Below are 25,687 nucleotides of genomic sequence, written 5' to 3' on the forward strand. Positions count from 1 at the left end.
AGGAGTGACGTGCACGGAGCCATGGACCCTCAGCTTCAAGGGGCAGAACGTGTTTCAATGGCTTAAGCTACTGAGCACGCGTTTGCCTCTCACTCTTGCCAACATTTTGGTGTGGGGTGGTGGCACATGCTTCTGCATTTACCGTTGGTGGTGACTGGTGTGTCTCTCTTTTTCTTTCTCCATTGGGGAGCAGCAGTAACCTTTCCTGCCTTAAACTTTTCTGTAACTCCTTTTCAAATGCATCACAGGCGCGAAGGGAACTGAGATGGCTGAAGGAGGAGGCTAGGAATAAACATGCTATTGCAGTTATTTGGGCTTACTGGCTTGGATCTAAGGTACTTGGTGCTCAAGTTCCCATTACTCCATTCTGGAATTCTGCAGTAATCAATCTTTATCTCTAGCATAGAGGGGATGAATGATTATAATCAGTAGTGACTCAGCCTGGTGCATGTCCTAGCAGCCAGATTTAATAAACCTGGAGATGTATCAGTAGTGTGCATAGGAAGCTTAGGCATGTGTAGACCAAAACAACTAATTGCTTACTAATAAGGCATTAGTAAATAGTTGCTAATTTTGAAAAACTCTTCAGTAACCTGCATGCTTGGTTTCTCCCTCTTACCCCCCACCCCTCCACTGATGTATGCTGGCAGCGTTTGTAGAGGGTTTTTTTTTTTTTTGGTGGGGTGGGGGTAGGGGGCATGTTGGGAATGTTAAGATTTGGACTTGAATTAGTCTTCAATGTGTTGGCAATGAAAATGCCTTTAATGCATGCCTTAAAAATTAATCCATGAATGAAATTGTGATTTTTTGGCTCTATGTGGCAGCTATTGATTATTAGAAGCAAAATATTACATGTGAAAAGAGTTATCTTTGATTTCACAGAAAAGTATGCTCATGCAAAGCTAGCTATAATTGCCACCGAAGAATCCCAGGAATTTCACCATCAGCTGTTTGCTTTCAGAAACAAAGGCCTCCTGAAATGTTCTCCCTAATCCCCAGGCAGAGTCCTGGGCTCTGTGAACATTTCACATACCCCAAGGGACAAGGTTTTTAGATGTTTTTGTTACTTAGAAAACCAAAGGTCATCTTTGCTAAAAATGTGTATTCCAGTTAGAGACACAAATATCCACAGAGTCCTCTGTTTTTAAGTCTACCTTGTCAACATTAGGAGCCCATCTTGTGAGAAAAAATGAGAAAAGTCAACCTTTGCCTGCATAAAGAACTCAGTTTGCCAAAAACTAACCAAAATTGTTCATTGGTGTTTTTCCTAAAACATCTGTGAAAAAAAAACTAGTTCCTTTTGTCATCTAAGGGAAATGTCCTCGCAGGGGCAGAAGGACTTATAGATGTTCTTTTGCTGAGATCTCTCCACTAATGAAGATTATTTCCAGTCATGTGCTATGTGATGTCTTAAAAAATTAAGCCTATTTTTTTCCATTTAAGATAGCATGCATTAATTTTTCCCTAAGATTAATTTACAAACCTGAAAGGTATTTATTTCACTTTTTGCCTTGTTTCAATCTTCAGTATATTTCCCTGTTTGGGACCTTAGCTAACATTTAATTTTTACACATACTACTTCTAATTTTTTAACTGGAAAAAATTCTTTGAGTTTTTAAATTTTCTTTCTCTCTTTTTTTTTAATTTGCACTTCAGTGAAGCAACCTTTATTCTTCTCAGTTTTGCAAATGGTTGTTCATGAGAGTTGCCTTTTTATTCATTGAAATGAGGTTCACAGCTTCTGTGGCCCCATGTACTCTCAGCAAAAGGGAAAATCTAGTGGACACTGTGTCACTCACCATTCTAAGGCTTCAATAAGGAATAAGAGAGTAGAGAAAGAAACAAAGAAAGAGCCAGAACAGGAGGGGGGAAAAAAGGAGAAGAATGGGCAGGTGGGTGAGGGACAATGACCTTGTCCCTGCTACACAATTTGGGTGCTACACAAATTGCCTCCTCTGGAGCAGAATCACCAACAGCCTCACCAGCTTGACACCAATCCCTTGGGTTGAAGTGGTTTTGCTCTGTTCTTCTTTCATTCTGGAATCCTATTCATAAATTGGCTTTTCTGTTTGGTGGGGTATCTTTTTCTGGTCATTTGTGCTGTCTGCATTGGGCTGTCTCTTTTATTTACTATCTAAAACATTCTAGGCTCGAAGGGAATTGAAACGCTTGAAGGAGGAGGCTAGGCGTAAGCATGCGGTTGCTGTCATTTGGGCTTACTGGCTTGGACTGAAGGTACTTCCTCTACCACTTCTTTCTGCCCAGGGTGAACTCTGTAAAGCCTAGCACCTACTAACCCTGAAAGAACTACTGATAATGCTTGCTGATGGTCTGCACAGTCTATAAAATGTCATCTTGCCTGATTTTTCTTTTTGAGAAGAAACATGTATGCTAATATTTTTGTGATTGTAATTTAATAGGTGTCAAGTCGTACACAATGTGGCATATTTTATGAAAGATCCTTTGTCACCTGAGTTTAATTTTGTGTTAATCTTTTGAGCATATTTTTTTTTTTTAAATCATGAGACAGAGCACAATGGTGGAGCTGAAACTGACCAGCCACCCACAATCACCAGCCTGGGCATAGCGGGTTTCCTTTGCCTGCATCTGCCTCTTCTGCTCCTCTAAAGGCTGCTTGGAGTCCAGCATTCTTCAAAGCAAGCATCATCTTAACTGTTCAGCGTAGACACGAAAGGGTTTTGTGTCAGTAAACTTATGGATTTTCATGAATGAGATGACAGAGATCAGTGGATCTTGCAGTTAATGAGAACTTTAAATTCAAATGCCTTGTGATTAGGGCAGGGTTTTATTCCAGAGAGATGCTTATTGCTGCAGTAGGACAAGGGTACACATAATTAAATATGTAAATACGACTGGGCTTTGAAACCTTCAAAATGGCTTTCAGACAGTGTGAAGATTTGGCCTTCTTAATATTCAACTAATAATCACCTTAAGGAATCATCCAAAATCATCTATCTATAGTGCCTACTGGGGATAATTAGACCCCCTCTTTTTTTATACTGTATTTCCTCTTCATTATTTTTACTTTAATCTGATAACACTGAATCTTATTCTAAACATTTAAATATTAACTGAGAAATCATTGACTCTGAATCTGAACAACCCTTAGAAATATCCCTGAATCTTTGAACTTTCTACAATTTCCCCTGAAAGTTCAGCCTATAAACTTTAAAATGTCCTTATTAATCCTGAATACTCATGAAGTAATTTTTGAAGTAATTAAGAAGTAACTTAAATGTGAATTTAACAGATGTTCTGTTTGAAGAATTCTGAAAAAGTTCGTTAACTGCTTTTTTTTAGATGCCAAACAAAACTAAACATTTTTCCATTTTAGTCACATCTTCTAATTTGCATTGTAATTTTCATAAAAAGAAGGGAAGTAAACAACATTGAGTCAGGATTCTTACTCTGTGATAATTTCTATCAGTAATAAATACGTTTATCTTCAGTTCTTGGTTTAATTGCATATTATTTCAAATGTTTTTGCATTCAAGGTGTGCATTTAGCAACCTGCTATACAAATTCAGCTTGTAGATATTAAATGTCATTTTAGCAGAAGTTAAATAGCTTTTCCCCCAGTTTCCAATGAGGCAAAAATATTTTAAGGTGTTACCACTATTATTGTTACAAAATAAGATTAAACTTCTTTGGAGTCCAAAAATGAAATTAATTTTACCTTTTTTTTCTTAAAAGCAGATTATATTGATATGAACAATAGCTTTGCCCTTTGAAATGATTTGATTTTTTTTTTTGGAAATGATTGTAAAGTACACTGAACCCGGACCTTTTAGGACTCCTGGTGCCCACGAGAGGTCTCCATTGTATATACCAGCATGTTATCACCAGCCTTTTACTGTTTATGTTTTGGGGAGAAATGACCTATTCTGTAGAATATCAAAAAGCATGTTGCAGTGAGCTCAGTTATTACAATGAGTTTCAACTAGATAGAACTAACCACAGCAGAACTTCTAATCCCTTGTTTAAAGATGTTCACATGCAACTTGTTCCACCTTAATTTGTGTGCTTTCCTGAACTATTATAATTTCAGGAAATTTTCAATTTCTTCATATCCCTTCTAGCATCATAAGTTGGAGATTCAAAATATTTGTGAATCTAACAATTCCATGGCTGAAAGGGAAATTATAAGTGGAATATAAATACAAGGAGGAACTGCCTTTATGGCATATGGCATAAATTTTAAACCTTAATAATCTTCAGTTGTGTATAGTGGGTCTGGGGCTCAGATGCCCAGAGGGACCAACCTAGTGACAGAGAAGCAGCAGGTGGAAGGTGGCATGGGACCGCAGGACTCAGGCAGTTTGGAACATGCCTGTCTCTTCAACAGTGACCACTCTGGCCCACCAGGTCCTTTACTTGTAGGAATGGGGCTCACTGTTGCTAAACCCAAGAAAATTATAAAAGAAATCTACAGTCTTAACGAGTAAGATATTTATGTACAAACTGAGTTTGGTTAGTATGTTGGTAGCTTTCTAATGTAGAAATATTTTGAACATGTGCATTTAAACCTAAGAAATTGGCAACAAAAGAAAAAGCTACTTAATTCCAGATTATTCAAATAGAGTAATATTTTGCTATATCCTGGCTCTCCCATTTATATTAGGATGATAATAAATTTAATATTTCTCAACTTCAAAGTTAGCTGTATCATTCATTCAGAAACTCCTCATTTAGTTATTGTTCTTCATTAGACAGTATACAGAATAAATTAAAACAATGTAGCAAGGGAGAGTGAATCAAAACCATAATATATGTTTTAAGTGCTATGATAACATTAAGTGTAAATTGAACGGAGGATAATGGTAGTTTAAAAGCTTCTTACTATTTTATTTTTTACTTAATAAAATACTAAAAAATAACTATTTTATTTTTAGCCACATTCAGTTTTCAGTGTACAACACTGAAGTTCTGTCTTCATATGCAAGGTTTTTGGAAATATCAATATAGTTCCTCAGATATTTCTTTCCCCCGCATTTGTTAAAAAAAAAAAAACTGAAGGGAGATTATCTTATGTAATATTTTCTGAAGTGTATTTTAATTTGTGGCAAATTTGCACAAATGTTTCTTGTCAAATCATCTATTTTAAAAACCTACTAATGGTATTTAAAACATCCATTCATTTTGATATTATCATTTTTCATCTCTCAATTTCTTTTTCTCTGACTTAAGATCTACCATTTGAGTGTGCTTTCATTAGTTTACTCAATCCAGAAAGGACACTTATAAATTGCTTGTTTCACAAGTTGTCTTTTTTTAAAAAAGAGGTGTATCCTTGTGATCACATGCTGGCCACGCTGTAACCACAGATCTGCTTTATCTTCTTAAAGGGACGTAGAGAATACAGGAAGTTCTTCAGAGCTAATGCTGGAAAGAAAATCTATGAGTTTACGCTTCAGAGAATTGTAAGTTGACATTTTATATGTATGGCTAATTAACCTTATTGGATTAAGAACTTGCTAATACCAACTCAGTAAACTCAGTAAATTGTGAATTTTTTTAAGTGTCTTTTTTGGTAACGATTTTAAATCATAACTGAACAGAGTTAATAATCTTTTGTATCATTCTCCACGTCCCAAATTCAGGAGAATTGTGTCAGAAAGATGGTAGGTGCCCATACCTGATTCATAAAATTGTCATCTTCTTTGACAGAAAAAACTTGGAGGAAAGTGATTCATCAGGAAAGTCAGACTCTTTCTCTGTTAAACCTCAAGAGCTGCAGCAGGGCAAACAAGTTAGGGGTAAAGGAAAGCAAGACTGAGTGAGGCTGGATCCTGCCCTTTGCTTCTAGAGAAGTGAATGCAGTGGGGAAAAGAGTGCAAACACTGGGACGGGCCTGCATTGCTGCTTAAGATTTGTTACTTTAGCAAGTTATTTAGCTTCTGCAAACCTTGTTTGGTCATCTGTAAAATGGGTGTAATAATAGCACTAACCTCCAAGCTGTTATGAGGATTGAAATGGGATAATGCTATGAAACTCTTACAGTGCCTGGCACGTTATATACAGATGCTCCTCCACTTAATGATGGAGGACTCCCATTAATTCATCATATATTGAAAATATGATATAGATAATACACTGAGTACGCCAAACCTACCAAACATAGCCTAGCAGCACACCCCACGGCGGGGTTTTAGTTGTGCACCCTCCTGATTGCATGGCTGACTGGATGCCATCCGTGCTCACTACTGTTGCCCAGCATCTCGAGAGCCTTGAGCCACATGTGACTAGTCCAGAAAAAGACCAGAATTCAAAGAACAGTTGCTACTGAATCTACATTGCTTTTGCATCATTGTAAAGTTAAACAAAAAAAAAAAAAAAAAAAACACAAGCTGAACCTTTGCTAGGTTGGGGACCATGTGTTCTCTATAGAAGTGCGGTCCACCGGGACTTTCTGCAGTGATGAACATGTTCTATAACTTTGAGATACATAAAGTATCTGCTTGCCACATGAGGTTTTGGAGCATTTGAAATGTGATAGTGTGACTAGGAACCCAATTTTTTATCTTATTTTATTTGAATTTCCAAAAATTTTAATACAAATAGCCACACATACCTAGTGGCTACTTATTTGACAGTATAGCTACATAGTGTTGACTGATGTTAACACTAGTGTTCGTGTGACTGTTTGGGTTAGTTTTCTTTTCTATTAACCATTTGGTAGAGCTCAGATTTCTCTACTTGATATGAAAGAATGGACTAGAGATTTCCCAGAGAAGTTACAAAGTCCTGTGAGCTAAAACTTGATAAATTCTACTGAAGACGGAGGTTCATTTGATCATAGAACATGTAAAACAGTGCCTTTTCTGATATATTTTCCTCATCTGGTATCTTCTCTCAAACCCAACACAGGTGCAAAAATACTTCTTGGAAATGAAAATAAGATGCCTTCCTTATCGCCAATAGACAAGAATTGGCCATCCAGACCTTATCTATTCTTGGATTCCACTCACAAGGAACTAAAAAGAATTTTCCACTTGTGGAGGGTAAAAAATGTCATGATTGCATTTCTTCCGAGACTTATTATATATTTTGAGTGTTTGACAGCTGTTATGTAAAATCAAATTTTTTTAATGTTTATTTTTTAGTTTTTGGTGGACATAATATCTTTATTTTATATTTATATGGTGCTGAGGATCGAACCCAGTGCCTCATGCATACTAACTAGATGAGCACTCTACCACTGAGCCACAACCCTAGCCCCTAAAATCAAATTTTTAACACATTCTTCCTTTGCCTCGGAGGGACTTATTTGAGGACTTTGGTATTCTTGAGATTGGCATTCACTGTACTTGACTTTCTGGGGGCTCCCTCAGCAGCCGAGGCTAAGCCTATGAGGTCTCCTCTCAGCCATGGTTAGAGGAGCAAAAGGTTGTACCAACTTTTTATTCCAGTTTCCAGTTGCTTTCAAGTGGTCCAGCTTTCCTCTCTGCTCAAGTTCAAATCCAAGTAATTACAGATTGTCTGTTGGACACTTGTCAGGGGACCACAGCCAGGTGCCTCCTTTGCCTGGTGTCCAGCACAGAATAGAAGGAGCCCTTCTGGACACTCTGTACTTTCACCTTAATTCAGCCAGCTCGGCCTTTTGCACCAGTGCGACTCTATAATGAGCTGCCTATCCAGCACCTGACCTCTGGTGTCACCTTCTTCATGGAGGTTTTCTTAATTCCCCAATTGAGTTTATGACCTGGGCAGTCTAGGGGAATTGTGAGTTCTGGGTCATTCTGAAAGCAAATGACAGAATCTGTTACCTGTGGGTTGCACTGAGAGAGAGAGAAGCCCAGAAAACTTTCAGGATTCCAGACAACACTTGATAGACCAGCCTTTTGACTTGAATTACTTCATGAAGGCATATATGTCACTTTCTTTCTAGCTTACACATGTTCAAAGTGGAATTTTTCAAAGTGATTAACCAAATAAACCCTAACAGAATGTCATTAAATTCTTCCAGAGGACTCTAGATGAATCTAGAAAAGACATTGAGCTGATCTTGCCTCCCCACTCCCCTACCCCAGTCTCTGAAGGTGAGCCTGAGTTTGTAGAATGACCCATCTCAGTTGGCCTTAGAATGGGAAGCTTTCTACTCAGGGCCCTGGGAGCAAGGGTCTGTGGTCACCATATGCCCCAGATAGTTACCCTTTACTCTTCCTGGATCTCCCAGATCCACATGCTGCAAAGCTCTGTGTGATAAGGGGACAGACCCTGAAAAAGATGAATTGACCCAGTGCTGTATTCCTTGTAACATCTGAGTCACCACCTTTGAAGGAAGGACATTCATCTTTGTGATTCACAATTTTCATCTGCAGAGACTCCAACACTCCCCACAAAAACACAAGGCAGGAAGGAGCCAAGGTTCTTGGTGGTGTCTCCCATCCCTTGGCTAATTTCTGACAGCTGTGGTCAAGAGACATGATTTGGCCTGACTTTTCTTTTTCCTTTCTTCTCAACTTCCAAGGAGTCATAGGTAAAGTTGACAATTGTTTAGCCTTTAGATTTATTTATGGTTTGATTTTTTTTAAGCAATTAAGTTACCGGATTAAGTTTGTGCAAAAATGAAGATGCTTATCTATGTATTATCTACACAGTCAACAAAGGGCAACTGGCTGTGTTAGCCATCCTACCCCTGTCCTAGTGGCCATCTGGCAGGCAGGTGTCCTTGAAGAACAGTGTCTGAGTGACTTGTGCTAAAAGGGTAGACAGTGCCTTCCCCACAGCTTTACAGGTAGAAGGTGAATCCAGGAAGTTCAAGGACTACAACTAGGTGCATCTTCGAGAAGTTGAACAGAAGCTATCATGTTGACAAACAATTTCTCTTGGAGGACTGAGGGAGAGAAGGAACTGGTGGTGGCACAGAAGTCCCAACCATAAGCACTGGTTTACTTAAAAAGGAAGGGAGCAGCTCCTGGTGGAAAGGAGCCAGGAAACTAGTCATGAGGACAAAAAAGTCACCATAAGCAGTGATCGTTCTTCCTAGGCCCTCCTTACTGAAACCTGCAGCAAATCCACCCCAGCAACGATATTTGAGGTGAGGCATGCACAGTTACAGTTGAAACTGTAGAAGGGTCAGGCTCAAGATATGTGAATTCAAAAAGTAATTATCTAGGTTGTTAAAAGTAATTTAGGATGGTCTCATTGTTTGAATGACCTAGAGTTCTTTTGAACTTGTTTTCCTGATAAGACCCATCTCTAAAAGCTCATCAGAGGGGGAAGGATGTACTCTGACTTGGCTCTTTTTTTCTCTGTTGGGAATGACAGAACCATTTTGATGTTTGGAATGTGGAAAGCATTTTACTCTGTACATAAATCATCCTCGAGGCTCCAGGTGGCTCTCTGTATACAACCAGTGAGTCACAGGCAGACAGATGAGCCTCGGTGGGAAGACTTGGGGCATCCTCTGTTTGGGGATTTGTATCCAGCTGGTCTGATCTCTGCTTTGGTCCATCATCCACACTTAGCCACAGTCCTGGGATTCGCCATTCTGTCCAGGAAGATTTCATAGGGAAAAATTCTGAAAACAAGTTGATTAACCTTTTTTCTTAACAACTGGTGTGATGGGCAAACTGGGAAGACTTGTATTTTAGGCACTTTGGTCTAGATCCTGCTGTCCCATGTCAGGGGTGGGGGGAGTTTTGAGCACTGAAAAAATTTTATTAATATATTTTAATGTGTTCTTTGAAGTATCACTTGGTGATTTTTTAAAATCCAATGTCTTTAAAAGGATCCATGTTATTGTATTGTAAATCATTTAGATGATTAAAATGGATTATTTTAAACAATATTTAGATTATAGTTTTACTTTATTTCAGTGACATGTTTTTTTGTTCTGATTCACGTAGGAAATGCACTTGATTAGAAACAGTCCATATCTTGTCCTGACAGTGTTCTGTATTTTAGATTTTTATGTGTAGGGAAGAGCCTCTATGTGGCAGACGATTAAGAGTTAAGTTCACACAGTTAAGTCAGTAGTTGGCTGGCCGGCTGGACCATTCAGGTGAATTATCTTGGATGCCTTGATCCTTAAAGGTGAAGAAAGTGTGAGATTAAAGCTGTGCCCACAGAAGATGTTGCAGGTCAGTCTATTGAGCATTTATACACATGGAGCCCATTTTACCTGGGGAAATATCTGGAATCATGCAGACAGTGGCATCTGATCTGGTAGTGAGTGACCCTGCAGTAGAGATATGTCATAACTGGGGCTGAGATCCTGAAGTTGGTATTGGAAGGCGGTCACACTTGGTCAAACAGGCCTTGAAAATTTCCCTAAGTCTCCAACACCTGGCCACCAGAGGTGAGAGCCAAGAATCAGCTTTCGTCACATCTTTGTTTTATGCATAGGTCCAAATTCCATTCAGGAGCAGTTACAGAGTGTGGGGAAAGGGAACGGAATAGGTCCTGTTGGAAAGGAGCCAGACAGAAAGTTCTGGCAGCCATGTGTTCCTATGGCTTTATCACAGGGCAGGGGCCAGTTGCAGTACACCTTCATCAGCTTGTATCCTGTCTTGCTTTCAGTCAGTCACACTCATGCCCACAGAAGTGGGTCCAGATAAGCTCGTGAAGGAAAGGTGGCCCAGGGACCCAGCAGAACCAGACAGAAAAGGCTGGTACACTGATTGACAGGCCTTCAGATGTCTTTGGTGTAGGGAAGTTCCTTCCCAGTGTCTTGTGTGAGGAAGCACATTTTGATCCAGCCTGGCTCTACTGTAGTCTGCCCACACCCACCCACATCAGGACCTGCCGAGGAAACCCCTGTGCTCTTGCATCAGCATGTATGTGAAGCCAGAGCAGAGCAAGCCAACTGCAGCTTGGACGTCGAATAATGAAGAATGAGAATCGAAAACCAACAGCATAGAGCCAGCCCTGCTTAGAACTTCCAGAGCAGAGAGCACTTGCTGAAAGCAGTTTCTTTATGGTGTCCTTACCTGGGAGAACCACAGGAGGTCCCTCCAGAGTCCAGAGGCTCCCACATGGGTGCTGACTGGTGGGCATCAGCTCTTGACTCTTCTTACATGGAGGGGCCTTTGTGGAAGTACTCGCCTGTCAGGGTTCAGTGCGAGGGAGGAGTGCCCTCTTGGACTGGCTTTGAAGACGCTAGCAGGAAAGGTCTCCAGACAGCTCAGCCAGGCAAGCTCCCCTGCTTATTGTTGTCAGCCACAGAGAGAAGGACAGAAAGACAGAGGGCATGCAGGTGAGCTTGTTGACATCCAAATGATCCATGGAGATTTTTGTACTTGCCCTTTTAACAGCATTCTAAAAAAATCTCTTCTCTAGATGATACCCCAGGGGCACTTGAGAGATTTTCTGGCCCTCTGCACAGTGCTGTGAAATTGTTCACCTCTTAAATCACATACTTTTTAGATGAAAGACAGTAGATAGCTTGCTGTAGTAGGATGACTAGACTTTTAATTTTGCAGGAACCAAGAATAAGTTGTACAGAAACTGGAAAAAGATTCTATGCTGATGAGGTTTAAAATCTCCATGTGCCTGACCAGCAGGGGCCCTGGAGTTTCCTCTGAGTTACAGGACCAGATCAGGGCTGTGTCCAAGAAATGTTGGAGAAGCAGAGAAGAGTTACCTGGCCCATGTGAGGCCTGGTACGCAAGGGCTTAAAAAGTATCATTATATAGTTGTATAGTACTTTTTAGTTTAAAGTCACTTTTTATCTTATTTTTTTTAAAGTGATGGGCCACTTTATCTAAACCTACTCTTCATAATATCCCCCACTCCAAGGGAAATGCAGTTGAAACCACATTGATCGCTCTTACCATATTGGTGTTAATGATGGATTGTTGGGCACGTGAGAGTTTATGGAGCTTTTTGTGTATGAATTCATCATGGAACTTTTTTTCCCCCAGAAAAATTCATAGGCAGAGTTATATAATGAAGTGACAGGAAAATCTTTAAAGCATTTTTCTATGCCCCTGTATTTTAGTCTTTTAGGCAGAAATTCTAAGGCATTGCTTTGCCTTTTTTGTGTGTGTGGGGGGGAGAGGTTAATGGAAAGGGAACTATTTCTCATGTAGGTGACAGGCAGGGAGATATTCTCCTTCTCCCCTCCTCTTCCCCTTAAACAAAATTCAAAGTCATTACAAGCCAAGCATTTTCAAAAGATGTACTGATATTCTTAGGGCTTAGTTCAAGTCGTGCCTTTAAGTTGGGTTGACAGTGGCTTTTACTGACAGTAGCTTTGTTTTTGCTTAGATAGAAAAGCCTGGCCCCTGGGTGCCACCCTTAATGTGGCAGCTATTGGAATAGGCGGTGCAGGGAGGAGTGTATGCGTATGTTGGTTATGAATTTATAGAAATTACAAAGACCCAAGTCCTGACAGAAGCTTCAACACTACATGGTCAGGTTAAGAAAAGGAAAAAAGGTTCAAGATCATTTCCTTCACTTCACACAAGTTGGTCCTTTCCATGAAGAGTGGGGAAGAGAAAATAGAAGGCCTCTGTGCACCACAAAGACAGGGTCCCTGTTTCCAAGATTTTGAGATGCATTTGAAAAGAAATTTGCACCACAGGTATTTTTAGAAATTATTTATGTGCCTTTAAAATAAAATGGTTTGGGTGCATGGCATATCCAGTATTTCTCCATCTCAAAGACCTCTCTTGAAGCAGCTGGGTGTGTGCTGCATCTCCCTAGAGACACACTCAGTGAATGTTGCTCTCTTCCATAGCTCTGTGTCTCATGCAGGGCTCTTTGAAGGACTAGATTCTGTGATGGCTTTTAGAGAGCAAAAAACTTTTGTTGAACCTAGCACGTTTCAAATTTGCCCTTCCCAGAGGATGGGAGGGGAGTACCACTGGGACTGATTAAAATGTATGAGTTAATGTGTTTTGTGGGCAAGCAGATGGAGTCGTCCTTCAGCCTTTGTGAAGATTCTGGGCCCACCAGAGCATCCCCAGCCTTGTGTGTGTTCCTCTCCTATGTTTTGGGTTGTAGAGAGGCAGTGGTCTCTCTAGCCTGAGTCTTCAGGAGGCCTGATTGCTCCACAAGGCAGCAGCCATCCAGATTTATATGGCAACTCTACTGCTGTGTTACTACCACTGGTGGCAGCCAAAGAATCCCAGTTACTCAGTTCTCCAGTCAGGACCAGGCATCATGGAGCATGGGCAGTCAGCGCCACTTACCAAGTGGACCACTCCAGGCAGAAAACGCACCAGGGTTGCATCAGAGAACAGGAGAGAAGGGTGACTGTCAGCCATAGAAAGCCCTCAGTGTGTGAACCTGCTGCTCACCAAAGACGGGTGCTTATGTGTGATGTGTTTTCAGAAGAAAAAACCTGCAAGCTAACTACCTACAGTTTGCCAGCGTACAAGATTTTGAATAATCGAGGATTAACTGAGTTTAAAACTTACCAAATTCTATATCAGGATCAGAATTCAGAGAGAGGAATAGCAATTGAATATAAGAAAAGTCTGGGGCTCTTTATTGGTAAATGTAAATTAATACATTTTAATCCCTGCACATCAATCGCTTCTCAGCCTTTTGACTGAGATCAAGTGTAATACCTCCCCCATCCACTGTAGTACCCAGGAACCTTCTTGTCAGGTTGAGAGAGAGGAAGAATTTAAGTAGAGAAAGCATTAATTCTAAGAAGTCCTCTCCTTCGTGTCCCCAAAGTGAGCAGCATGAGATGAACCCACATTACCATTTTCTGAAAAGAACTTTAGAGGGGCAGTGACTTCCGGAGTGAACCCTCACCCTGAGCCCCTGCTGCCTGCCAAGAAGAAGGTTTTACATGTCTCTTGGTTTGGGAATCTCCTCTCTTCCTGCACCCAGGGCTGTCGCAAGCATCCCTTTGCTTCTCTGTGGCAAGCACAAGGAGCTCTGGCAAGCCCATCCCCAGGTGACTCACTGTCTCTGTGTTGTGTCATCCCAAGGAAGGGAGGTGCAGCAGAGACTGGGCAATCCATGGTGACACTGGAGAGCTCCCGCATCCAGGCATCCCAGTGGTATTTTGGAGGGGCGAATCTCCCGCTTTTGCACTTTTGACCCTCGTTGATCTTCCTTGGTCTTCTAAAGCTATCCATTGCTCTGGGGAGTGGTGACTTCTGAATTTTTAGCAGCCTTTTCTTATCCCCCAAACCCATTTGTTTAAGATGGGTTTTGCTTCTGTTGATGCAACTGTATCTCTAAAACATCCTTCTTACCCTACCTGTTGTGATCAAAGATCTAATACTTAATGGGGTGGAGGAGAAAGTGTGCATTTGTGACCTTTTCATTTGATCTTCTGGCCATGTGTTTCGATGGGGGTATATTTCTAATGTTAAATTCAGCCTTGCCTTATTTGATTTTTTTTTTATGTTCTCTCTCTTTCAACTGTTTTGTCTTGATTCTACCTGTTGACTGCTTTTTCCCCCTCTCCTTCCTGAATAACCCATCATCCCTGAAATTTGGGATGGCTTTTCCAGGCCTTCTGTTGCTTCTGTTTCTAGACCTTATTGCAGCAAGAGAATCGTGATTGTTCGGTTGCCTTCTCTTCATAGCTTCATCCATTTTGGTTGGCTTGCAGCAATTTCTCGGTTATCTGAGTTCGTGAACCATTTCATTTATTGTTTGAGGGACAAAGATTCATAAAGGCTATTTTAAATGTTTTTTTTTTCCCCTTCTCCCTCCCATTTGCCTGGAGCTCCCAGTGGCTGTGAGGCTGCTTGCCATGCCAGGGGCCACGGGAGCCTCCTTTGACACACAGAGCCCCACCAGACCACAGTTGGGGAATAGCAGTCTTGCCTTGCTCCTCTGGCCCCGCTCACCATTTTGGAACTTTGGCTTTGTCCTCACTTCCTTCAATGTATGTGCCTCCCATTTTCTTTTTTGTTTTTTTTTTTTGGTTATCATTTGTTGTTTGTTTCATCTGGTTCCTGGTTTTCTTTTACGACACAGTCAGCTGTGTGTGGATCTGTAGTGTTTGGGGCACCAATCAGTTATGTTTTGTTTGCCTTTTTCTTTTCTTTCTTTTTTTGGTCAAACCCGAGAGAAAACGTCCCATAAGGAGCTAAAAGTTTCTAGTTCACAGACTTTGGAATCTTCCTGGCCTTTGACTCCTCATGGCCTCTGAGATCCTAATCCGTTTTCTCCCAGGAGGTCTCTGGGGGGCTGAGCTGCTGCAGGGGCACAGGTGGGTGCGGAGGGTCGGGGGGATCATCCAAGGACATCATTGTGCATGCTTTTTGGTGCAGCCTGTTTTTTTTTTCTTTTTTTTTTTTCCCCCTAATGCTTGAGTTATGAATGAGGATGACCTCTACAATCATGATGTCTCATGACTACTTGTTCCTTCGCCAGCTTTCTGATGCATGGTCTTAATACCTGTGATTTTACTTTGCTCCAGACCACAATGTTCAGCCGCCTCAACAACCACCTATAGAAACATTAAAAGGAAATAAATTGAGGATCCCTTGTTGCTCTCTCGACTTCACTTGAAATCAGACATCCTAGAAATGGCAAGAAAGGAGCCAGGGGGAGGTGTCAAGGAGGGAGCAGTGATGCCACTTGCAACACTGTGTGACAGACACTGTCCTGGAGCTGGGGCACCCCAGAGGGCCCTGATCTCTGGAACTCTTGCCAGGTTGCTGTTGAGACTGCTGAGATCGCCACCTACCACCATGTCAATCACAGGTGGACAGTAGTGGAGCCAGCTTCCCGAGCCCCTTTTTGTGTGAGCAGAAAAGGGAGCAGCACAAGCCTTGCCTAACTGCCAGGTGCCAAGTGCCTCTCCCCGCCCCCTCCATCCCCTCCCCTGGGCCGAGTTTTGGCACCTGTTTGCCCATGTAAAGCAACAAAAGAAGAAAGCAGATCCTGACCTCTGTGGAGGAAAACCAAATTTACCCCCAAGGCCCATTAGTACCTCCCCCTGGAACTGGATCCACTACTGGCCCAGGAATGTGATGAGGAACCCTGTCTGGATTGGGCCGGAAGCTGGGATCCAATGTTCTGCAGACCAGTGCTCAAAAATGTGGTCGTTTTTTGAGCGACCACCTTCCTCACCCAGATCCAGTTCACAAGGTAGCTCATCACTTCTTGCATCTGCTCAGGGCTGTTGCTGGAGTTTTGTTTTTACCATGGTATACTTGGATGCAAGGAATATGTTTTGTTCCCCGATTTAGCGCACCACCCTGGGAAGTGCATGTCACAGACCAACTCCACCTTCACCTTCACCACCTGTCGCATCCTGCATCCTTCAGACGAGCTCACGCGGGTCACACCAAGGTAAGGGTCCCTGGCCCCTGGTGGGCAGAGGTGGGGTGAACCCGGGCACTCCCTTTCCTGCAAGGCTTCCTATGGAGCAAAGTGAGGTCAAGGAGCTCATTCAAAAGCCAACTCTAGCCAGCTTGAGCATTTTAGGAGTATTTATAGTCACCTGTGCTGAGTCAGAACTTTGCTTTTGAATTGAAGCTCCTGTTGATTCAGATGCAGGGGAGATGGAGAAACCTCAACCCACCTTTCATTACCCTTTTCTTGGCCCTAGAATTACTCTCAGGCCCTTCCCAAACAGGTGAACAATTGAAATCCAACAGACCTGCAGCCAAATCTGCTGGATGTTTGCCCCAGTAGAGCATGGCGTTCTTTCATGGTGGAGTTACGGAGCTCTGTGGAAGCCCTTGTACCTCTGGAACAGGCCCCAGGAATTATGCACCACAGCCAGACTATAATGACCCAAATGATAAAACTCCAAGACCAAGCCAGAGCCCAGCATGGTCAATTCCTTCTAGTGCAGCATCTGGCAAGAGGCCTTGTATGTCGTGGGTTGGTCTGTTTGGCTTGATCAGCTGCACAACTTCCCTCCACACCTTCCAGTGAAAGGGAAAGTGGTCTCCCCAACCTAACAGAATGCCCCCCTCAGCCATTCCCTCTGTGGTGCAGTCAAGCAAGATTCTGAGGTTTATGGAAAGTAAGGCTGAAAGGGCGGGAGGTGAGAAGGGCCAGCTTAGAGGGAGCAGCCATCCCCAGGAGCACCTTAAACTCTGAATAATTCTCCGCAGGTCATGTGAGGAGGACCACGAAGCAGCCCTGTGCCCCGCTGAGCTGAGAGGAGATGTAGGGCAGAGAGTCTGAGCCCACGGGCGAGGCAGGGGGTGAGCACACGGCCAGTAGTGCCTGCCCTGGCAGGTCACATGGAAAGAGCTGTGTGTGCACGCGTGGCCGCCACTAACCCGGGGACTGAGGCTTGGATGTGTCTCTGTGGTTGTGCCTGGCTAACAGAGCCTTGACCGTCCACACCCCTAACTCTCTAAACTGCCCCAGCAAGTCGAGTGCCAGCGCTATTACAGGTCTAACCCGAAGGTCTCATCCTGTGGATCTCTAAATTTTAGTTCTGTTTGGCTCAGAAGAACCTGGTTTTTCCATCCTGTGGCTCTGTGTTTGGAAGAGGCTGTCTTTAAAGCCACAGAACTCAGCTGCCCAATGAAGGCTGGTGCAGGGCAACTAGATGCCCTTTCTACCTATAGCCTCAGAATGCAGACTGCACCCAAGTGGATCTTCATCTGGAAGACCACCCAGCTGTGTCCCGGACCAGGAAAACCATAGGAAGTCAGGAGTATGGGAGGGCTTTCTTACCAGAGTTGGAAAGAAAGGTAGCCAGAAACACAATGAAATTTCCCTGAGGATGGTCACACAAGGTTTTAAGTCTAGAATTTTTTTTTTAACCCTGTCTTAATGATACATCAACATTAGTAAAATTCTCCCTGTGCCTTTACAAAATCCACATTTTTAACCACAGGAATATGCTGTGGTTTCTAATCTCACATTTCTCAGAGTACTCCTGATCGGCCAGCTTACTCCCACCTTAGCTTGTGGGAGATGGCCCTGTTCTGTGGTCACTGTTCTTGCTGATTGGCCAGTGGGGAGGTCACCTGAGTGTGGAGCCACATGGTGTTTCCAGCCTGTATTTCTGGTTGAACTGTTTCCCAGGAAGGGCCCCTTTGGTCACTCCAGGGACCTGCTCCAGAAGGGGTCCCCTACCTTCCCTTTATGTGCTCTGCCCATGGTATTTCGGCCTCCCCTGGCCAGGCTGGAGACACTCACCTGACCTGCCCCTGCCAAATCGGAGGGCAGGTCCCAGGAGACCTTTGGAAGGAGGTACTCCTTTGCCCTTGGCTGCTCATTCAGAAGCAGGGCAGGGCTCCTGCCTATTTGCCCCCCTCCCCATCCCTGGAGCAGCTGTTAAAAATCAATCTTCCTTGTTTTCATAAGCAGACCCAGAAGCCTTTCCCCCTACTTCCCCTCCTGTAAACTTCTTTGTCTGCTGGGCCCCTAGGGGTCCTTAGCATGACACTGAGTGAAGGAAGGATCTTTCAGCTTTCCTTTAGTCACTTGGGAGCCTGAAGCTGGGAAACTCTGTAAATGAAGGTCCCATAATACAGGGCATGGCTCCCTTCCCCTGACCCCATAACTCCGCTCATCAAAATGGGTTTGGACAGCATGTGAAGGTGGTGAGGGGCAACAAGGTGCAGAGGAGAGAGCTCTGTCCTATGGTCAGGAGGCTGAGGTGCTCGCCACCTGGCCTTGGCCCACCCATAGTTCTGGTTAGTTCTTCCCTGAGGGAGAAGTAGGGATTAGGAGGGAACAGTGGAATTTGAGTGGATTTGGTGGGGGAGGAAGGCCTCTTTGCCAATGAACTTCTTTCCCCATCTGAGAGCAATGGGGTCACTCAGACTTTAAATCTGGGTTATCCACTTAATACCCAGGTGTGACTAAGAAGCCACCTAAACTTGTAGCTGTTTCTTGGTCTGCAAAGGGAACAGTTACACCATGCAGCAGAGGAGAGCAAAGAGAATCACATGCATCTTCCATCAACTCACACCAGGGCCCTACTTAAGGGATTCCCAAGCCTCCATGGGTGAGGGGAAGAAACAGATGTGGACAGAGGTGTCTGGGGCTCCCATTGCAGGGAGTCCTCCTATTATGTCCCAGGTCCAACCCTATGGAATGACCACTGACCCTTCCCCAGGTGCTCACGGGCATTTCTGATGGGTAACCTGTCATCTTTTCCTTTCAGCCTTAACTCGGCCCCGACTCCAGCTTGTGGCAGCACTAGCCACTTGAAGTCCACACCAGTGGCCACACCGTGCACTCCACGGAGACTGAGCCTGGCCGAGTCCTTCACTAACATCCGGGAGTCCACGACCACCATGAGCACATCCCTGGGGCTGGTGTGGCTGCTCAAGGAGCGGGGTATTTCTGCGGCTGTGTATGACCCACAGAGCTGGGACAGGGCTGCCCAGGGCTCCCTCCTGCACTCCTACACTCCCAAGATGGCTGTGATCCCCTCTACCCCTCCGAACTCGCCTATGCAGACGCCCACATCCTCCCTGCCTTCCTTTGAGTTCAAGTGCACGAGCCCTCCCTATGACAACTTCCTGGCTTCCAAGCCAGCCAGCTCCATCCTGAGGGAGGTGAGAGAAAAGAAGAATGTCAGGAGCAGCGAGAGCCAGACGGACGTGTCCGTCTCCAACCTCAACCTCGTGGACAAAGTCAGGAGGTTTGGGGTGGCCAAAGTGGTGAACTCAGGGCGAGCCCATGTCCCCACCTTGACTGAAGATCAGGGACCTCTCCTCTGTGGGCCCCCAGGGCCAGCACAAGCCCTTGTTCCTGGAGGCCTGGTACCCGAGGGCCTGCCTCTCGGATGTCCCACCGTCACCAGTGCCATGGGTGGACTGCAGCTCAACAGTGGCATCCGACGGAATCGCAGCTTCCCCACCATGGTGGGATCCAGCATGCAGATGAAAGCCCCTGTGACTCTCACCTCGGGCATCTTGATGGGTGCTAAGCTCCCCAAACAAACTAGCTTGCGGTGAGGTTGGGGGGCCTGTGCCCCGGAGGAGATGGGCATTCTCCACCCTGTTCCCTGCCTCCCCTGCCCCCTGCAGCGCACTCTCCCCCTCTTCCCGTCCCTGTCCACCTCCTGAGCTAGACAAATCAACCTTGTGCCTAATGGGGGAAGAGTGGAACTTTGTAAAGTGTGTACATAGGACTTGGAGACCCTGTGTCTGCCCCGCCCTTTCTTCCAGTCCCACAGGAAGTGCCCCCGCGCTGTCCTCTGGTGAGGACTTCACCTGTGGAGTCTGGGAATGATGGTGTCCTTTCTTCTTTCCTTTTGAGAAGCCCTGAAACTCCCAAGTGTGTTCTTATCCCATGGATAGGAACCAGTGAATCCCATGTCTGACAGCTCCCCACCGCACCCCAGGGGCTGTAGTGGCCCAGGTCATACTGCATCTGGTGCCCCGGGGTGTCCTTGGATGCCTCGCCCACCCTAAGAGCCTAAGGGGCCTCCATCCTGGCCACAGGCACCTGGCATAGCTTTTCACAATCGAGAGCTTTTCTTTCTTTTACGGGTGGCCCAGCTTCTTCAAGACCGTCACTACTCTGCCTCAGTGGACAGTTGTTTCCCTTTTCTAGGTGTGATCTTTTCTTTTCATGCCTACAACTTGAAGTCATCCTGTGTTTTGTAATCAGCTGTCAGGCCACACGGCTGACCCGGAAGAGAATGTATTCACACTCCCACAGCTTTGTTCAGCAGTCCCTCTGTGTTCTGTGTGACGTTTTGTTTTATTTTTTCCATTTTTTTTTATACACACACGCAGGGAAGCCATGGTACTGGCAGTGTGTGTTGTCTGTTTGGTTCCATGACACCAAAATGCAAATTTCAAACACACCGAGTTGCTAATGAGAGAGCAGCTTATTTCTGGGACCCAGTGTCACAAGCAGGTTAATTGAAGGCCAGACCCAAGACAACTCTAATAGCAGGAAAAGGGATAGGAAAAAGACTCCTTCAAGAAGTTTGTCAACCGTAAAGGTAAAGGAGAAGAAACCCAGCTAAACCGTACCCACCTGGTCAGGGCAGGAATGGGGCATGGGTCTTCTGCTGGCTCAAGCTCTTGCTCTGAAATGGGCAACCCACTCTTACTCATGGGGTCGCCATTCAGTGCCCACACATTTGCCCTCTTGTTTCAAAACAGGATGGTCACAGTGAGATAGTTTCTTCCCCCCAAAGCCCTTAGTCTCCTTGTGCCTCCTTTTGTGCTTAGGGAGAGATTAGAGGTGCTTATGAAAAGAACCACACGCCCACAAGAGAGCCTGGTCTTGTTGCTGTAGCCGATTAAGTTGTGAACTTTTATTTATTCCCCGTGTGTGCCCTATTTCAAGCAAATACCCTTCCATCTCCAGTCTGTGTGTCTGTGGCATTGCAATCCAAGCAGATAACTTATTTATTCTAATCTGGGAACACTGCCCACCAAGGTGTTCCATGACCACCTGTTCCGGATATTTGTGGAAGGATAACATCCTCTATACATGAAATTGTCATTCTGTGCCCTCCCTCCCAGCTAAAGATGTGAGCTTCAGTTGAGTGAGTTTAACGTTACATCCACCAAGGCTTCTTTGAGGAAGTCCCTGAGGAGCCAGCTTCGGTCCCATGATTTCAAAACCATTTGTCCTCTGACTGTGAGAGCGCTGGTTATGTTCTCAATTTCCCCTCACCCTAGTGTTTCCGGACTCTCTGCAAGTAACTTACACCTTTTTTATTTGAATGTATTTTAAAGCAGTAGGTTGAATAACAAAGGAATATGAAAAACCATGGACTGATCGGACCACTTTATGTACTCAGAGAGAGAGGACCCACCCATCAGGAACACCAGTGTAAAAATGGGCAATTCAGAGGTTGCAGTATTTAGTATAGTAAATAAATTAAATGATCAACATTATGCAACCACTACCAAAAAGTGAGTTGTAACGCATCAAAAAAATCAATAAAATTTTATTCGCTAACAAGTATCAATAAAATAAATTCAAATGATGGAAACCACCTTAGTTTCCTGACTAGTGTCTTCTCATCATCCAGGAGATGGGATTCTCAGACTTGAGGGTGTTCATTTCTTTTGGGGAAAGTAAGTGAAAGGCATACACCCCCCGTGCTGCTATAGCCTCCCTTTCTTCCTACAGGAGACCATATCTTATGGTGAGACACTTTCCCAGTCAAAATCTTTTTCCCCTCTCAGGGCTACACCCTGTTCCTCTGTGCACACCTACCACAGTGAAAGCAGTACAGATGGTCATGGAGTCAGTTCTGATCTTTTGCTATCACAGCACTGAAGTGAAAAAAGCTTGCATCTATGTGTTTTCCCACATATGTGAGCACGTCTATGAAACCAGTTCGCAGACAAACATTACCAACTGCCGTCTGGGGAGTCATGTTAAGAGACTTAAGAACCAAGAACAGTGGAGGCCCACCCGAGGGGCAGTTGACAGAAGAAGGAAAGGATCGGATGCAACTTACTCGGCCACCTTGGAAGGTGAGGGCCGTGAAACCCTGCCAGCGCTAGTGGGACATGGCACATAGATTAAAACCAGGTACCATCATTCGGTATTGGTGCCACCTCAGGCAAACCACTTGTCCTCTTTGGGCCCTCCCTTTTGAATCTGTGAAATGGGGATAGTAATCCACCTTGGGGTTAATCAGTTGAGAAAGTATGTTTTGAGCACTTACCATGTGCCAGATGGTTTATGTACTAGAGGGACAGTGATGAACAAGAGGAGTCCTGCTGTCATGGAGTATGCAATCTACCGAACGGAAGAGGACAACACCCCACAGAATAAGAAGGGCTATGCAGAGAATTACAGCAGAGGGGTGTGAGGGAGGGGCAGCCTCTTCTGATTGGGCAGTCAGGGAAAGCCTCTCCAGGGAGGGGCATTGAATCAGCCATTTGATATCTGGCCTGGGTGTGTTTGGGCAGAGAGAGGAGCTGGTGCAAAGACCCATGGATAGAAAAGTGAGGATCACAGAAAGAAGGCCCATGTGTCATTTGCTGGTAGGATAATGGAATGCTGTAGGATCAAAGAAACCATGATACTCACCAAAGAGTCCATCTGATCACCATATTTTCCAGCCACTACCATTGAGCAGGCCAGTGGGGCAGTGAGCAGCAGGAAGCCCAGGCATGGTTCTGCATGCTCCTCTCTTTCTGTGTGTTAAAGCTGAAAGCCACACACTGGAATGGTGGAGTCTCCATCATCCAGCATCTCCAAGTACGTAAACGAGTACTCCCCATGAACCTGTGTTAGACCTGTCATCTGAAAGAGAACTAACTAAGCGTTTGTGTCAAACCAGTAAGATTTTTGGAGGGCGTCCCAGAATCCCCAGAGGAGGGAACAGAGAGCTGTCTCAAAAAGCCCTCCTGGTGATTCTAGGGCACACTGAAGTCTGAGAACTGCTGTGTAGGGTGGGAGTTCTGTGCAGGAGGGCTGTCCACCTCCTGAGCTAGACAAATCAACCTTGTACCTAACAGGGGAAGAGTGGAACTTTGTAAAGTGTGTACATAGAACTTGGAGAAGGTCAGACAACTGCATTCTAACTTGCTTGAAGTGTAGAGAAAGAATGGGTGGTTTATCTCCTCAGCAGGGGCAGGCAAGGCTTTGAGGCCTGATGACCTGGTATTGGGTCTTCCCACTTTGCCAAGTGAGAATTTAGAAAGAGCTACCATATGCAGCTATAATTCTCATAGCTAATTCAGGCAGGAATGGATACTCAAACCATTGTGTGAGAATTTGTTAGGGAGCAGGAGAGTCATATCTTCCTACAGAATGTTAATTTACAAAAGGCGGGGGCTAGCATCTTTGCAGTGGAGAGAATTGTGAGCCCCCACTTTAAGTTCATCATGAAATGTAAGGTTCACTACCTCAAAATGGGACAAAGTGATACTAGTGTCCCCGGATGTGTGACACATTGGAAGGCACACACATTATTTCTGTGCTGTTCCTGCCACAAATGCAAAACCTGAATCATGAAGGTGATAAAATATTGTGTTTTTGAAAACGGCAATGACGTGAAAGGAAGGTCGAAACGTTCTGGATTAAAGGAGGATAAAGAAACAAATAACACAACTCAGATCTGAATTGGATACTGACCTGGAAAAGATGCTTTAAAAGATAATGTTGGGGCAGTCAGAGAAATTTGAATATAGAGCACATATTTTAAAATATTACATCCATATGAAATTTCAATAATTTATACTGTGGATATATGAGAGCCTGGCCTCTTTCCTAGGAGATGTGTGCTAATGAATTAAGATAAAGGAACTTCATGTCCACAAGTCACTTTCAAGTGTTTTTGGAAAAAAGAAAAAAAATTTCAAAAACAAGATGCAAAAAAAATAAATGTTAATCTTCAAAAGTTGGAAGCACCCTAATAGAGGTTTCACAGTCTACAAAGTGCATTCTTCTGTCGTGTGGGTGTGGCAGGAGGATGTCTGAGGTGGTTCTGTTTCTTTCCTGTTCTCTGCTGAATTTCTTTGTGTGGGTCCCAAGCAACCCCCCTGCCCAGAGAGTTCAATCAGGGGACGCTGTGGCTCCAGGGGGAAATTGTCAAAGAGACTGTTGCCAGGACCCAAAAATAAAGATGTCAAATTCTTGGTTTCTGATTATGATGAAAGAAAAACCTAAGTGTATGTTTGGAGTAAGACCAAACAATCTAGAAGGGAAACTTGCTGAGCCAGTTCTTTTCTTTGCTTATTTGACCCTGCTAATCCCACTTGCCAATCACCTAGGACAAGAACTGGATAAATGTTCTTCAAGTAGACAAGGGAAGGAGGAGTTTGGAGAAGGATTCCACTTACATCAGATGTAAGAGCCCTTCACCTATCCCTGTCCATGAGCAGAGTCCAAGGTTATAGGAGAAGCCCCGGATGAGTCTGAGGATCCAAGGACAGATGAGCTAGTTTTGCAGGGAGCCTGGGAAAGTGAGGATGTTCTAGAACCCTTCCTCCACGGGTGACTCTCACCCATCACGGAGCAGCGACTACATTGGGCAATGAGAAAGTTAGAAATGGCAGCAGGTGGGCCTCAACAGGGAAGTACCAGAAGGTCTCAAAGTACCTGGCCCCAGATCCATGTGGGAGTCACTTGGATACATTGCCTAGGAGCAGGTAGGCAGGCAGGTATGTCCCAGGAGGCCTTGCAAACAGTATAAAGGAAATAACACAGCCTCCCCCACAGCTCTAGCAAGTGCCTCCACCCAGATATGATACCCCCCGGGGAAAAGTTGGTGGAGAGGAAAAGTCTATCTGAATTATCTGAACTGATTGCAAGGCTCATAATAGGGATTGAATTGAGGTGGTGTGTGTGGGGGTGAGGGTTGTAATTTTAAAATCATGGGAGAATATATTTCCTGTAGCCAGTAGAGGGCACTTGGAGACAGCAGAAAACTTGAAGGAATTGGCTCTAATGATTGAAGCACAAGATCAGGTATGGGGTGTTTGCTTTCCTAAGAAGAGATCCAGGGCAGGAGCTGAACCTCCCAACCTCTCTACACCACCACCTGCAAGGAAACAGTTTGTCATGGGTGCACGGTGGGAGGAAATGCTAATGGTGGAGCCTTAGCCCCTCACATTCTGGATCCTTTCTAGAGCATCAGTGGGTTCTGGAGGCTGCAGTTGCCTGGGGGTAGGTGGGCAATCCCAGACCGGCAAGGACTCCCTAGGTTGCAGGTCTTCCCACCGGATTCAGGGTTCTTCCCACTCTTCCCACTCAGTCATATCTCAGTTCCATGCTACTCTGGGGATCCAGAGAGTGCCTCCCTGTGTGTGGGCAGTTGAACTGGTCATGGGGACATTTGAATGAGTCCCTCTGCTTTAAGGGCAGGAAGTTGGGAGGCCTGGTTGAAGTC

General features: G+C 44.4%; 1 protein-coding gene across 4 annotated transcripts in view; it reads left to right on the top strand.

Moving 5' to 3' along the window:
- LOC144364815 (trafficking kinesin-binding protein 1-like) overlaps positions 1–24,437 on the top strand; it is a 101,754-nt gene extending 77,317 nt beyond the window's left edge. Inside the window, exons 12-14 of one of the 4 annotated variants that reach the window (XR_013434275.1) lie at positions 249–335; positions 2,149–2,235; positions 5,367–5,443. Coding sequence is in view for 3 of the 4 variants with exons in the window: in XM_078037980.1 (XP_077894106.1) it covers positions 15,918–16,035; positions 16,137–16,239; positions 19,028–19,826 (1,020 nt within the window). In the remaining variant the exon portion in view is untranslated. Of the gene's footprint in view, positions 1–248; positions 336–2,148; positions 2,236–5,366; positions 5,444–7,038; positions 13,986–15,199; positions 16,036–16,136; positions 16,240–19,027 lie in introns of those variants that run through there. The other 3 variants (XM_078037982.1, XM_078037980.1, XM_078037981.1) reach the window with 3 other exon arrangements.
- The last annotated feature ends 1,250 nt before the right edge of the window (positions 24,438–25,687 follow it).

The sequence above is a fragment of the Ictidomys tridecemlineatus genome, chromosome 2, assembly GCF_052094955.1.
Source record: "Ictidomys tridecemlineatus isolate mIctTri1 chromosome 2, mIctTri1.hap1, whole genome shotgun sequence".
NCBI lineage: Eukaryota > Metazoa > Chordata > Mammalia > Rodentia > Sciuridae > Ictidomys > Ictidomys tridecemlineatus.